At 38.6% G+C, this 14,243-nt stretch overlaps 1 protein-coding gene across 10 annotated transcripts in view; it reads left to right on the top strand.

Annotated features, from left to right (window-relative positions):
• The window catches only part of PHF21A (PHD finger protein 21A), a 132,913-nt gene that overhangs the window by 38,804 nt on the left and 79,866 nt on the right, over nucleotides 1-14,243 (top strand). For 8 of the 10 annotated variants that reach the window (XM_080395925.1, XM_080395937.1, XM_080395924.1 and 5 more), the window contains 2 exons: nucleotides 2,548-2,580; nucleotides 4,704-4,790. In XM_080395925.1, coding sequence (XP_080252051.1) covers nucleotides 2,548-2,580; nucleotides 4,704-4,790 — 120 coding nt within the window. The remainder of the gene's footprint in view (nucleotides 1-2,547; nucleotides 2,581-4,703; nucleotides 4,791-14,243) is intronic. The other 2 variants (XM_080395938.1, XM_080395936.1) reach the window with 1 other exon arrangement.

Raw genomic sequence — 14,243 nt, 5'->3', positions numbered from 1 at the left:
CAGCTGTCAAAAGTGACGCTCAGTATGAATGTATTTTTGTTCATAGAATAGCTCCTTGTTTCCTGCCTATTCCAATTCACCTCCAGAACTCTGTCTGAAGCTTTGATGATGATGCTTTGGCAACGTGTGTCTTAAACTACCAGTAAAGACCCAGAGGAGGTGTTTAGTTTAGAAAAAGCTACATGTCTTGTTTTGTTTCGATGATCAAAGAATACTCCATAAATGAAGTCTGACCAGGTCACTTGCTATATCAGAGTACAACTTCAATATTCTACTATTTTCCATGTCAAAGCTATACATGTCCTGAGAAGAGATGCGTCAAATCTAAATAGCTTATTCTGCAACTGTGTTGACTTAATTAAGGTTATTTTGAAACAGTCTGCTCTTCATAGTTTTGATCACAAGAGGTGTTGAAGTTATATTTAGCTATCCTCACAGAAGGGTTGGGTTTCATGGATGACTTCTCGAGCTGATGTATGGAAAGAACCTAAAACATCCTTTTTCCTCTCTTATTTCATAGTGAAAAGATCAGTAGGTTTTAAGAATCTTAAATTTAGCTTGCATTTAGGATCAGTGCAAAGGAACTTTTTTCCCTGATGATTGGATGACACAGTATTGTGTGATCCATAAATTTAGCAATGCTTCATGAACAGTTTACAGTCACTGACTGTATTGTCTTATGACTGAGTCTGTACGAGCACCTTGTAGAAAAACTAACAGATTTGTGTCTTGTCAAACTGAGGCAGAAAGCACAGAGGAAAAATAAGCTAAGCATGTTAGCAAAAGGCTAATATGGTACCTTAGCTCTTGTGACACCGAATGGCAGCCTGACGAAACAATAATGCTCAGCGTAGGTAAACGCCAAGTGATGCGCTTTGGGAAAACAGTCCCGGTTTTACATCGGCAGTAGCAGGCTGTGAATGAGCTGTTGGCACTGTGGAAATCCTTGCAGTATGGAGTACTGCTGCATGCAGTTTTAAACTTTGTTTCCAGGTGATAAAAACTAACTAGAACAGTAAAGGGAAGAGTGCTAAGAGCGAACAAAACAATGGAATGATTTGTGCGTGAGGAGGCTTTCAGTCTGAAGAAGCAATGACTGATGGAGGAATGTGGTGTGGTAAAAATGTAGGAAGAAGATAAATGAGAGACAGTCATAGAGTATCTCAAGTTGGAAGGCACCTCTAAGGATTGTCGAGTCAAACTTCCTCTTGACTTGAGTCAAGACTGGTTTTCCATTATCTTATTTGCCCCTCTCGCTTGTATTATCAGGAGACAGATTCAAAAGCGAAAGGAAGACTTTTTGCATGAGTCCTGTAGTTTAACTTTGGAACTTACTGCCACAGAATCCTGAGTGTTTTCCTGAGTTCAAAAAGTAATTAAGGCGGATTAATGGAAGAAGAGCATGTTACTAGCTATTAAACCCAAGACATAGTCTTTGAAGACATTAGAGATGTAAATCTCTGAAAGATGAGTGCTAACACGCTATGCTTGTCCTGCACAGACGTCATGCTGATGTCTCTGCTGTTGGCTAGTACTAGAAAGTGCAGCGGGTAGGTCTGTTGTCTGATGCAGAATTATATTGGTTATGCCTTTTTTTTTTATTAATACCTTTTTTATGACGTGAAATGAAATGACTTTTAAAGAGAACTAGTTAACAAAGTCTGAGTTCTGAACAGTATCAGCGTAGGTGGAATGAAACATGGTTTTCTTGCTTGTTTTGTCCTTCTATTTCTCACTCCTTTTCCTGATTCTGATGAGCAAATACGGAAGAAAGTACAGACTTTACATTGTTCTTTGCATGTGTGGAAGGGACACGACAATGTGGTGAATAAGCGTGGCTGTCACCAAAAAAGAAATCAGGAATTCTTGGTTTACATTGTGGACTCTGCTTTTCTTTGGTGACAGCCTGGTAACTTTTTCCTCGCTTAGCAATAGACAGCATTCTCCTGCAGCTGCCTGAAGGAAGCGAAGGAGGAAGAATAGTGAATGGTAACCATCTGTCTGTTTTCCCTTGGATGTGCAGGGCATCTCTTCTACAATAATCTCAATCTCTCTCTGAGGGAGAAAAGTGGCAAAGATACTTCTGAACATGGGTCCTGCATGTGCTACCAGCCAAGCCAGCACACAGGCGGACCCTCAGTACTTGAAACATTCTGCTCTTGAATATACAAACAGCTTTTGTGCCTGCAGTGGTTATCTGTGATTTGTGCTTCTTGTGACTGCAAGCAAAAAAGGCAGCAGTTCTAGAGGAGATACAGCTATTAGATTATTTTACCCAGCTGGCTTAAATTGTCCTTAAAAGGCATCACTTGTTGCAAGAGCTGTTTAGAAGGAGCAAAAATGGTGGCTTAGTGGGGGAGTTTTGTTACATTAGTAAGAATGGGTTTTGAAATTATATAATACTGGATTCCAGGCCTTGCTGTTAGATGCTGTAAAATGAATATTTTGCTTTTGTAAAAGTTCTTAAAAAATGTTGAATTTTAAATTGTTCAACAAGATCTGTAATGAAAATCCTCATTGTATTGTTGCATCTTTCTTTCTTTCTAGAAACTGGTTGCCCAAATGAAGCAAGACCCACAGGTAACTGCTTATTTTTGTATTGCATTATTTACCTTTAAAAATACAGGAAATGACAGTGCATGAAGCTTGAGCATTTCAGATATTTCTTGATTGTGTTCTTCCTTGCTAACATGGTATTTAGAAGAAAGCTGTTATGAACAAATCTTTAATCAATGACTGTTGGAGAGTTCAAACAAAACCAAAACTTTTGCCTTTATGGAGCCTTTTGCCTCATATTCCTAATAGTTTAAATCAAGCGACTTGCAGGCTATGGTGCAGTTCAAACATGTTAAGTTTCTGATTCTATTGGAAGCTGCTTTCCATAAAACCTGCCGTTACTAGAATTTGCTTTTTTCTTTTTTTGAGTATCAGAAGGTTCACAGTTGTACAAGAAGAGATAGGATATTCTGTCCCGAGAAATTTTGTCCAAATAAAGAACATAGCTTAAAGCTTTGTTCAGATTGCCAGTCTTAGGTATCCAACTTCAGCACTGTAGTGCCCAAAGAGTGGGGCCATGGTCTTGGGATGTTCCATAGCTCCTGAAGCTGGGTAACTGGACTGCTTGCACAGACGGCCGAAGTCATCCCTTTCCCAGTGACTGTGTCAGGAGACTGGGTTACCTCGTGTGGCAATGAAGCACTCCAGTGTGCTGAATGGAGAGTTCCACGGACTTCTCTAATTGGTCTCAAATGTTGAGTAGAGGGATAAAGGCAGCTCACTTGAGGCTTGCTATTAAATGCTTTTATCCCCATACAATGCTAATTTAATATTTAGCCCCGTAATTTTCTGAGCTCAGTGGAGTGGGAGGACAGCTCTTTGTAACAGTCAAGTAGACCCCTGACGGGGAGGGATGAGCAGGAAGTAGGGTGGTATTGGAAAATCTGCTTTCCAGAACTTCCTTATTGTGACGGGATTTGGGTAAGGTCTGCTACTCTTGCTTGCTGGGCAGGCCGGCCTGCTAACGATTAGCCTGCCGAGCAGTTTGCTTTCAGTTCAGATCTGCTGAAAGCCAGGTCATCCTGCAAGCAGCCATGCAAAGTTCCTGAAGCCAGGAAGAGTAAATCTGGTCTCTGCTTCCGGTGCTCTTAATGCATTTTTATCCAAGATTATTAAGTGGAGCCTAGAAGAAGGGAGGATGACTGGTCAGTATCTGGTTTTGCTACAATTGTGTGTATATTGGAGAAGACTATCTACAAGCTGAGATTGTAATCCAATTCAAAATTCTTTGGAGGAATATAAAAATAGGGAAGTTGTCCTGAGCATGAAGTTCCTATAGCAATATTAGTCCTACATTTTAATAATTCTGTGTAGCACAGCAAACTTGTGTAATCTAGTGTAGAGTTTACAACATAAATGAGAGTGGAAAAAGAGAAAAATGCAGGGAAGCTCACTTACCTGCCATGCTTCTGTAGAGCTTCACAGGCTCTAAACTGAGGACAGATACTTTTTTTTTTAAATTATTTTTAGTAGGAAAGAAATAGCCCTGGTAAAAAATTTTCTGACCACATCTTTATAGTGATGCTCCTGGCTTTCAAACGTTAAACTTAAAGTGCTATTATAAGCAAAGTACAGATACGAATGGTGTGCTAAGGCAAATGTCATTCTCTTAAATAGTCTAAGGCATAATCATACATGGAAGTGAAGGTTTAGCTATGTTTGCCTTCATTTGACATGTGTGTCAATTAAGATTTAAGAGATATGTTTGATGGTGCTCTACAGAGTCAAATGTACGATAATTTCTTTGCATGAATACCATAGGTGAGAATGCTTTAGGTAGCATCCTGTACCATACTGTTGTATACAATGTGATGCTACTGTATTACATATTAACAAACATTTCTCATTTAATTTGTAAGCTTGATGAAATGTACAAATATGCTTTCTAATGTGGTAAGCACTAATGGATGTTTTAATGAAATCTTCGTTCCAAACTGGGTTGTCTCTCTTGAGTGCTAGAAGGGTCCTCTGGTGATTGTCGCACTCAGTGCCTGGAGTAAGGCTTTGTTGAGCCTCTTGAATTTTATTGGCTGTACATCCAGAGGTGCTGTATTTGTAGTAAACTATGCAAAAAAAAACCAACAACAACAAAAAAACCACCTTCCTGCTACTACTCTGTGTTAACAAATGGAATATCTTTCTCACAGATATTTTTTCTTTCTAATCAGAACGCTGATTTGAAGAAACAGCTTCATGAACTTCAAGCCAAAATCACAGCTCTGAGTGAGAAACAGGTAGGGAAACAGAGATGTATTTTTAACACCCTGTTCTAAATATGACACTTTTCCCAGCTTCCAAGAGAGCTGCTAAATTTTTAAATGCAAAAATAAGTGTGGGCAAGCAGACACTTCTGATTTTTACTTGATTTCTCAACAAAAGGTAGGGTAAGTTATTGCAAGTCTATCAAACAAGGAACTAGGGTAATCAGTGGAAGCTATAGCAATTTTTCTTGTGTTGAAACTAATGTTTTATATTAAGGGAGCTGGGAAAATGAATGAATTTTGTTACTTCCTTTATTATGATCTTGAAACTTACTCTAAATCAGACCATTCTGGTTTAGGCAATCTTAGCTGGTCCACCCTGTTGTGTCTGGATGAGTATGCTGGAATTTTTCTCTGTGTCTAGACCAGTTAAATTCATGTCAGTTATGGGAACCTAATAGACAATTCGGAAATCAGGTGTGTGGTTTTTTTACCACGTTAAATTATACCACAATTGTCTTATGTTTTCCATTTGATACAAATTCTCTGTGGCAGGTCTAAAGTATTGAGTAATAATTACAACTGAATGCTTCACAGAAAGATTGCAGAACTTGAAGATGTATCTTGTGGGTGACTAGAAGGAAAAAAAGTAACATTGAGAGATCTACAAAACTTGTTCTCACTTATGTTTGATGTTTTGTTGGGGTTTTTTACAATACACAGAGAAAACCCTCATAACACAGCCTCCCCAAAATCTAAACTGACTTAAGCGGTCCCTTAATTGTATTGCTGCTGTGTCAATAACAGAAGCAAATTAGGTGAATAGATAACATCTTTATAGAGGGGAAACATTTTAGAATGTGTGCATAGGTAAGAATATAGCTATGTATCAGTGTCACATCTAGATATGTGCATTCACCTGTTATTACCTGCATGTGTTCTGTTTTGAGAATTACCTTCCCTAAGGAACTGGGGAGACAGAGATTAACATTTATCTAGAAATTTTGTTTACTAAAAAATTATAGTGTGTTTTAGTAGTGGAACAGCGAGTCTAGAAAGGAACACGTAAGGACAATAAAGAAAATGATTTTCTTAATGAGAAGACTAATTCAACAAAAACTGAGGTTTTGCTGATGTGATGGCATGCCTCTCTTAAAGATGATTTATTCTCTAAAACCAGCATGAGCCTCTGCATGTGGCTGTGTCTCACAGCAAGCAGCTTCAGAATTCTCTGGTAAACTCTGGAGGCTCATGGTAATTTCAAAATTAGCTTGCCTTGATGCCACGAAGCAAGTCGTGTTGGCTATCAGTTCACATGATCAGCAGGGACAAGCAGTGAGATAGTGAGTGGAAGGTAAGAAGTCAGTAAGTTTATGTTAATATAGCATTTAAACATGGACCCTAACTCTTTAAAGTTATGTTAGAGTGGTCTATACTAACATGTATTTTAAATTACCCATCACCAGAAATGCAGCTGTGTCTGTTCTGCTGAAAATTACAGCTTGGAGTACTAAAGCGCACTTGTCCATGGGATGAACGTGGGCTAAATTCCAAAAGACACTGAAAAGTAACTTTCTGACTTAATTTCTACCACACAGCGAATACAGTCAATGTGAAGCCACAGTCTAGTTTCCTTTGTATTTTTATGGTTTTGATTCAAAAGAATAGTGAACTTCTCTATGATTGTTAAATTTTAAATATTTTCTTGTATCTACCACTGGACCACAGAGCTGCCAGTGTCCCAGGTGATAGTGTTCCTAAAGTAGTATGGCTGTTAAAAATGCAATGGTCATGGCAAATGTGAATTCTAGAAAAAAAACCCCACAACTTTCCAGTGCAAAGAAATGCTCTCTGCTTATTTGTAGGAATCTGTCGTATAAACGTGTGTGGCTTAGCAATGCAGAGTTGAGCAGCATCTTGGAGACTACATCAAAGCCTTCCCCTCCCCTCCCACCCCCCCCACCCCCGCTCTCACTTTCATTTCTCTTCAGAAGAAATAATTATTATCAATTGTTTTATGGGGAGAATTTTATCCAGCAACTGAATTTTCACACCGCATGGAGAAATGTGCGGTTTGGCATAGTAAATAAACACTTTACATCGTACAATGTATTTTTTGAGGAGTGTAACGTGTTATCTGTACTCTTGTTTAGAGCCAAGTAAGTAGTCTTGATGTCTGATGTCCCGTGAACAAACTCTGAGGTCCTAACTCTACTGTGGACAGTTATGGGAGGCATAATTGTCACTGTTTGATAAGCTTTTAATGAAGTGTAAAAAACTGAGGTTCCAGCCTGTGTGTGGTCCCTACTTGAAGACAGCAGTGTGGAGCTGAGACCCTGGTGTTGAGAGGCACAATACTGAAATATTTCTGGCTTCTGAAATATTATGTCGGTCTAATGCACCCTTTTTCTTTGCTTTCTTATTTAATGAAGTTGCATGAAGGCTTGTGCAAGCACCAAGGCAGTGGTAGGTTAGTTAAAAGCTTTTAATTGCTTTAGGACTCCTCTCCATTTCTGAAGCATTGTGAGAGTAGTCACTGCAGTGACTCTTAGTGGTTTAGGTTTCGTGCAGAGAATTAATGGTGACAGCTCTGTTCAGAAGTTTGTGAAATTGAAGAGATCTGGGAAAGTACGAAAGCAAGCAAGTAGGCTGTACAGCGTGTAGGCTTAAACCTAAAGAAACTTGTTAGCTGATGCAGGGCTAAGCTGTTACAGCATAAGGTATGTCATGTATTCATATGTTTTTTGAAAATGTAGAAGAGGTGAAAATAAATACTTTGCTTTGTTTCACCTGGGAGATGATCGAGTGATGTATACTGATGGTGTTATCATATGGAAAAAAAAACTTTAAAAAGGGAAAAAAACTTACTTAAAGATAATTTGCGTTTAAAGGGCAGTAAAGGTGAATCCTTCAGACTATTATTTTCCTCTGCTAGTCTCTTTATGTTATTACCATGGAGTTCTAAACTCTGCTTACCTTATTTTTCTAATCAGGGGACAAAAAAATTAATTCGGTTTGTCTTGTTCCTCAGCTATACATGTGAGCGTGGCTGTTGGAAACCCTGAACACATTGGTTTAAAACTGGTTTTCACTTACTTCCCCTACCCCTCTCTTCAATAAAGAGAAGTTGTGTAACATCTTGCAAAACAGTTTTAATTGCCAGATCTAAGCTTGGGTTGTAAATACGAGTTCTGTTGCTGTGTAGCGCTGTGTTTTGTTATTTTCACATCTTTGTAAGACAGTCATAGTCTTAGCACTCTTTCCTTCGCTTGTATTCTACCATAGTGTCTTTCTTTGGCATCCTGTGTTGTAGACTTTAGCCCACAATTACCTATCACTACTCAGCTTTTTTCTGGATTAAATATACTCCTTACAATAAATAACATGAAGAACGCATTCTTGAATTTTTCCATGAGGAAGTTTACTAGCGTGTCCTTTTCTTACTTTGCTGAGGTGGGGTGGAGATTGTTACCAGTGATGCTAGTGAAACTGAGGGAGAGCAGGGCTAACTGAATGGAGCAGGAGGGATGTAATCTTGAAGTAACACTTTTTTCTGCTTCTTTCCCTCCACAGTTAATTAAAAATTATAATACAATCTTGCAGATACATCATCACTGAGTATGTATCATAAGAGTACTTTCTTCCAGTGACAAGGAAGAGGTCATATTTATTTGACTAAAGAAATGTGAAGAAGTTGGCGGCAAATAAATGCTTTTTAGCAATATCATGTCAAATACAGATGAATTTCTGCATCTGCCTTTATCACAGTTTCTTCAGAAAGTTGGAGCGACATCCTGTCTTAAATGTGGAAGAAAGCTTAGAGGAATAGTCTTTTGGCCTTATAGTGAAATGGTGATGGTGATAAGCATATGCTGAAGAAATTCCATGGTTCTTCCCCCTGTATTTGTAAATAAAATGAAAATGTCTCTTACTGTAGTTGCATTGGAATACATTGAACCTTTAGGAAAACAGTGAAAACTAGACTTGTATTCTAATGCATTTGCTCTTGACATGGAGAGAATAAAGCATATTCCTTTTGTTATTTTGATTTCTAAGGAGCTGTATACGCTTGTAGGGAAAAAGTACTGAAAAATAGCTGTTTAGCATAGGGATACTTGTGTGTTTATTTGTCATGGGGAAAAAAGTTTAACATACTTCACTGTGAAGAATATTTGAAACTGTAGAATATAATCAGAAAAAGTGCACACTATAAAAGCAAGCTTATCTCTATTATTATGAATAGGCAGATGTAGTGACTTTTGCTTGTATTTAAAGTTTACATCAGATTGAGGTGGTTGAGGTTACTTTAAATCCTGTATATTCAGGGTGAGATTCCATTTAACCTTGCCACTAGGCAGCAAGTAATAGGAAAGGGAATTTGGGGAGCATTTTAAGAATGGTAGTGTAATTTAACCGTGGTTTTGTGTAGTTGAATAAATGTAAACATATGGTTTAGACTGACAAAGGAAACTTGTTATTTAAGTCTTCAAAAACTGTCAGGAATAGGTTTCAGCATTAATGTTGCTATATTTATTACAGGTACCATAACTGAGTAATGAAAAGATTGGTAATGTGCATAAATTCATCCTGTGAGACTGTTCTTCTTGAATGCTTGTCAATCACAGTAAAGGTGAATTTTTATGGAGGCTTTTTGAACACATTATCAGAAAATTGTACCCGAAACATGTTCCATCATCCTCTGTAAAGATAAAAGGCAGTGTTTTGGTGAGAGGAAAGTAAGTGCAAGAAAGCTAGAGAGCAGGAGTGAAATTGGGTACAGTTAACGGGTGTACAAGAGCACCTTGAAATGCTTCTGCATAAGAAGGTAGGCAAGATATGCCTGTAATTTGTAGATACTGCTAATGAATACCATGAGAACTTTAGGGCTCAAAATCTGGAAATAAATAATGAAGCCACTCACTCCTGCCGGTTTTGTCTGGCGTTTCTAGTCTCTCATTTCACCAGAATCCATCAAGGGCTTATTAAAATGCCAGTTATTTTGTCAGTGATGGAGGAAGTGTGCAAATGTGTCACATGAACATATGGTAACTAATAACTTGAGGCAGGTGATGCTTAATTTCAGTTCCGGTTGTTTATCCGGAACTGTACATATTGCTAAACAACTCTCTTTTTTAAGTAGATGGCATGAATGATAGGTATGCTAATTTCCATGTGACTGCAAGCATCCATTTATGCCAACTGTTTATAAAGCATTCTTAAAATACATGAGAAACTATTCTGCACCTTCCCAGAGTTTGGTTTTAATGATAAAACTCTGTGGTGATATGCTTACCTCTGCCTCCTCCCATAATTGACTGTTTGTAGATTCCTTTCTTAGGTGGTTTGAAGTAGCAGTTTTTCCTGTCAATTTAAGTTCCTGTCAATGACGCTGGTCTATCTGGACGTAAGGAGGAGTAAGTTAACTGTGAATCATTGGACCCTTTTGAACCCTCTGATCAGTGTGAACAGCACCTGTTCAGAAGGTGAACGTTTGTTTGAGGAATCTGCATGAGCTTGCTATTTTAGTCTTTGGTATTTATTTAATTTGCATCCAAATATTGCGTGAAAATGTGAATATAATGACTTCTCATTATCTTCCATATTCTCAAGATATACTGGGTGAAGCAAACTCTTGAATGTTGTACAGGTGATTGCGGATAGGCAGAGTGCATGCATCTCTCCCTGCTGCCTCTTTTGCCCTGAACTCTTTTACAAAACTGATGTTATAATCTTCTGCATGTGACTGAAATATTGCTAAGCTTTCTCAGAGCTTTTGTAATGCTTAAATCGTGATTAAACCCATACTGGTATATAAACTTGGATTTCTCATTCTTCTCTTAATGTAACTCCACCTACACTTCTCACTGTTAGTTTGTGAACATAATTTTTGCATATTTAATATACATTAGCACCAGAGTAACATAATTTAGGAAATGCAAGTGACCATTTCATGATAAAAGGAGAAAAACTCTCCTCACCTTCCCCTTGCTACCCTTCCTTCAGCACCGATTTTCTGGCTCAACTTTTCATTTTTGAGTTCCTGTTGTATTAAAGCCAGACTTGGATGCAGCTGGAGAACTTTTTTAATTGAGCCTAGTTGGATACATCTTTCACGTTCATATAAGCCAGGGCATAACTCCAAAATAGCCTGCTCTGCCTGAAAATCAACACTGTAGATAGAAAACGGGCAGTTAAACTACAGTATTTCCTTGAAAATCCCCTACTGAGGGTGAGAGTTGGTTATCAGGTACTCCTGCGTGTTTTGACTTGCTGGATATCCTCACACATCAGTAGTTATTTCAAGACTTACTATTCCCTTTCCCCTTTTATACTGGGAGGAAAGGCAGGCGAAACATCGGATTGTGATGACTGGGATTTAAGTTGTTTGGTATAGCACGCTTAAAGGTGTCTTAGGTAGAGACTGGGAAAAAGGATTAAATCTACTAATCATATAAGTGAAAACAGATTAAAATAGCCCATTCTGCTTTGTTCCGCATGCCTCAATAGAACAACCTCCCAGCTGCAGAAACAGTATTTTGATTTATTCCAAGTGTATCAGTATTAGAAGGAGAACCAAATCCAGGCATCTGCTTTTCAGAGCTTTCTGGACCTTTAGTTCCTATTGGAGTTGTTTGGTTCCCAGCTCTTCTGAAAATTGTGTTGGATTTTGGAATGGAGGAGAAAATGGCAGTGTGTCTAATGCCTGGAATACAGGCAAAACCGTGTCTTTGCTGTTTGTTCTCTGCTGCCTGGTACTTGATTTGAAAACAAGCCACTTCCTGAGATTGTGCTTTTCTGCACTGAGTTACCAAATGTAGTACAGCTATGGGCTACAGTATTTTTATTATTAGAGATTCTTATTTAACGGTACTATGCCAAGAGCAAGACTAACATGGGCAGTCAGCATTAGGTGGTATTTTCCAGCGTCTGGGTTACGCATTACACCCTCGTAGTGCATTGTGGAACCACTCAGTTCAACTCCTCATGCTTGTTTTTGGAAAGGACCAAGGTGAATGTGATATATTGCATTGCTTCTGTAGTGCCAGTTTGGAACTGGTTTCTGTTACTTTGTACTGGCTTTAACACATGGGCTTTTGGAGTCCTTTATGGTGGACACTGGACAAATAAAGAGTCTTTCTGGAAGTGATTTAGAGAAAAGGTGGCATGCTACAGAAGCATGGGAAAGCCAAATGCATGTAGAATTTTTATAAAAGTTTATTTCAAGGTTTGACTTTTCCATTTGAATAAATGTTATCTGCACTTATTGCTGTAGTCGCTGTGAGTTGGTGGTTTGGTCATGTCCGTGTCCCTGTCTCCCCCCTGCCCCTCACCCTCCCATTTTATTGTGGAGATTGTGATAGGCTTGAGTCTTGAAGGGCTTAAAGAGAGAACAAACCTTAAGGATTAAAAGGGTAAGAATGCCCTTGATGGGGTTTTACTAGGTCTCTGTGCTTTTCCTATATTGACACTGTGGTAGAGAGAGAATGCAGTCTTCATCCTTAGGAAGCATCAGCGTTCACTGAAATTATAATCTGGTATATATTTTCTGTTCATAGAAATAATGACATGTTTTGGTTTTTTCAAATGTGGGTGAAGTCAATGTGAATTCTACTGTTTGTGGGCATTAGATATAGTCAGTTTCTTTCAGTATGGTACTAATTTCTGGGTTAACTTTAAAAATACTTGTTCTGACTTTTAGAAACTTCAAAAAGTATATAATCTCTTCAGAGCAACTTTCCCCCTGCTGTTGCATTGCAATAACTGGTTAGCAGATACCTGATGGGCTGTCAGGGAAGATAGGTGGTGGTGGAGGCCACAGAGCATGTAGGTTTTCTTGGTGTGCTTTTTGTTTTAATTAGGTCCGTTATTCTCTGAGCTTTTCCTACTTCCTCCTCCGTGCTGTGTGTCAAAACAGGTATTGCCGTGCAAGGTGTCATTCTCAACTTTCCCCCTTTACTGTAGCGTAACAGGTAGATTTAGGCAGTGGCGAGTGCTGAATTCTGTTGGAAATTTTGCTGAAATTAAGTTTTTGAATTATTATGGGGGTCAATAAAGAGGCAGAGGAAAGAGTACTGCCCAGGAGGCAACCTAGACAAGCGAACCTAATTCTTACCATTCTGTGTTGCCCTTGCGATGGTCCACCCCTCGCTCCACTGACTATAGAAAATTTGTAGGAAGATTAAGTTTCAGCTAGCTCCTGTTGAGTTTGTTACGTGTTGTAGAGAAAGCAGGTATCTGATGTATTCTGTGGAAAAGAATTTTTATCCTATTCTTTCTCTTTTAATAGTGAGAACTTCTAAGTGTCGTCTTAAAGTAGACTTGAGAAAGCCCTTGAGTTGTGATGAGCATTTCTTCTTTGTCCTGTAAACTTCCTTCAAGGTTAGGTGAGGTGAGTTAGAAACAATTAAGTAGTTGTGATTCCTTTCTGCCCACCCCCTGTCTTTCTCAAGATTTCCTCAGTAAAATGTTGGCAGTGTGTCATAGTAAATGGACACTAACGTGTAAAAGAGTTGGACCCAGGCTGCCCTATGTAGCAAGGAGAAATAAACCAGCTTTTTCCTTACCCACTAAGTAAAGCCTCAGTGATGGTGTTTGTACTGTTTATAGAAGGCAGAACTTGTTTACCTTATTTTTCCTTTAAAAGTAAACAGAGAAAAATTACATAGGAGCTCTAATATGTGATGTGAATTTTTGAAACACATGCTTTAGAGCTGTTTAATGTCCTGCAGAACAGTGAGTTGCTATCCTTTCATTTTATCCTTCCGAAAATTTGAATACTTGGCAGTATTTCAGCCTGTGAAGTCTTGCTCCACATCCATGCAGTCTCTTTATAAATTGCTTCATTTTTCGTTCTAGTATGGCAGCTTTTCAGAGTAACGCTTTGTCCTTTAGAGTTGCGGCCAGTCCGGAGCAGTGTGGAAGTGCCTGATTGTCAGCAGCCTTCTAACGTCAAAAGCTCCACGCACACCTTTGGGCTGGTAACAAATGCTTCAGCAATCAGCTTAGACAAAACTACATTCTCAAGTTCTCCAACTCATTCTAAACTTTGTCATATATGTCAAGGAACAGAAATATCCCATTCTCTAAGTAAATCATTTGGGGGAAGCAGTTTTACAGCAGCCCAGAACACTAAGCTCCTAGTGTTTGTCTGCTGGGCAATTAAAATTGTGTGCCCTAAAGGTACTATGTTCTCTGTTTGAAACATGGAAACAGAAGAACCTTTTACATTTTGAAGTTTTTTTCAAATGAGAATGACTTACTGGCTGTCCGGGGTTCAGTTCTACTTGCCATATAAGAACTACTTTCTCAGCATCTTGTCTTCTGTAATATGCAGGAATTCTGCACTTGAAGACTGGTTTGGTAAGTGTTTCTTCCATACAGTGAGACTCTTCAGAAATGAATTATTGGGATGCTTTAGTGTGTCAAAATTGTTCACTTCAAATAGATGAAAAGCAGCAAAATCTTGCTCTGTCTAAATGTTAGAAT

The sequence above is a fragment of the Falco punctatus genome, assembly GCF_963210335.1.
Source record: "Falco punctatus genome assembly, chromosome: 7".
NCBI classification, from domain to species: Eukaryota; Metazoa; Chordata; class Aves; order Falconiformes; family Falconidae; genus Falco; species Falco punctatus.
Note: the sequence above shows the minus strand (reverse complement) of the source record. Positions and strands in the feature narration are given on the sequence as shown.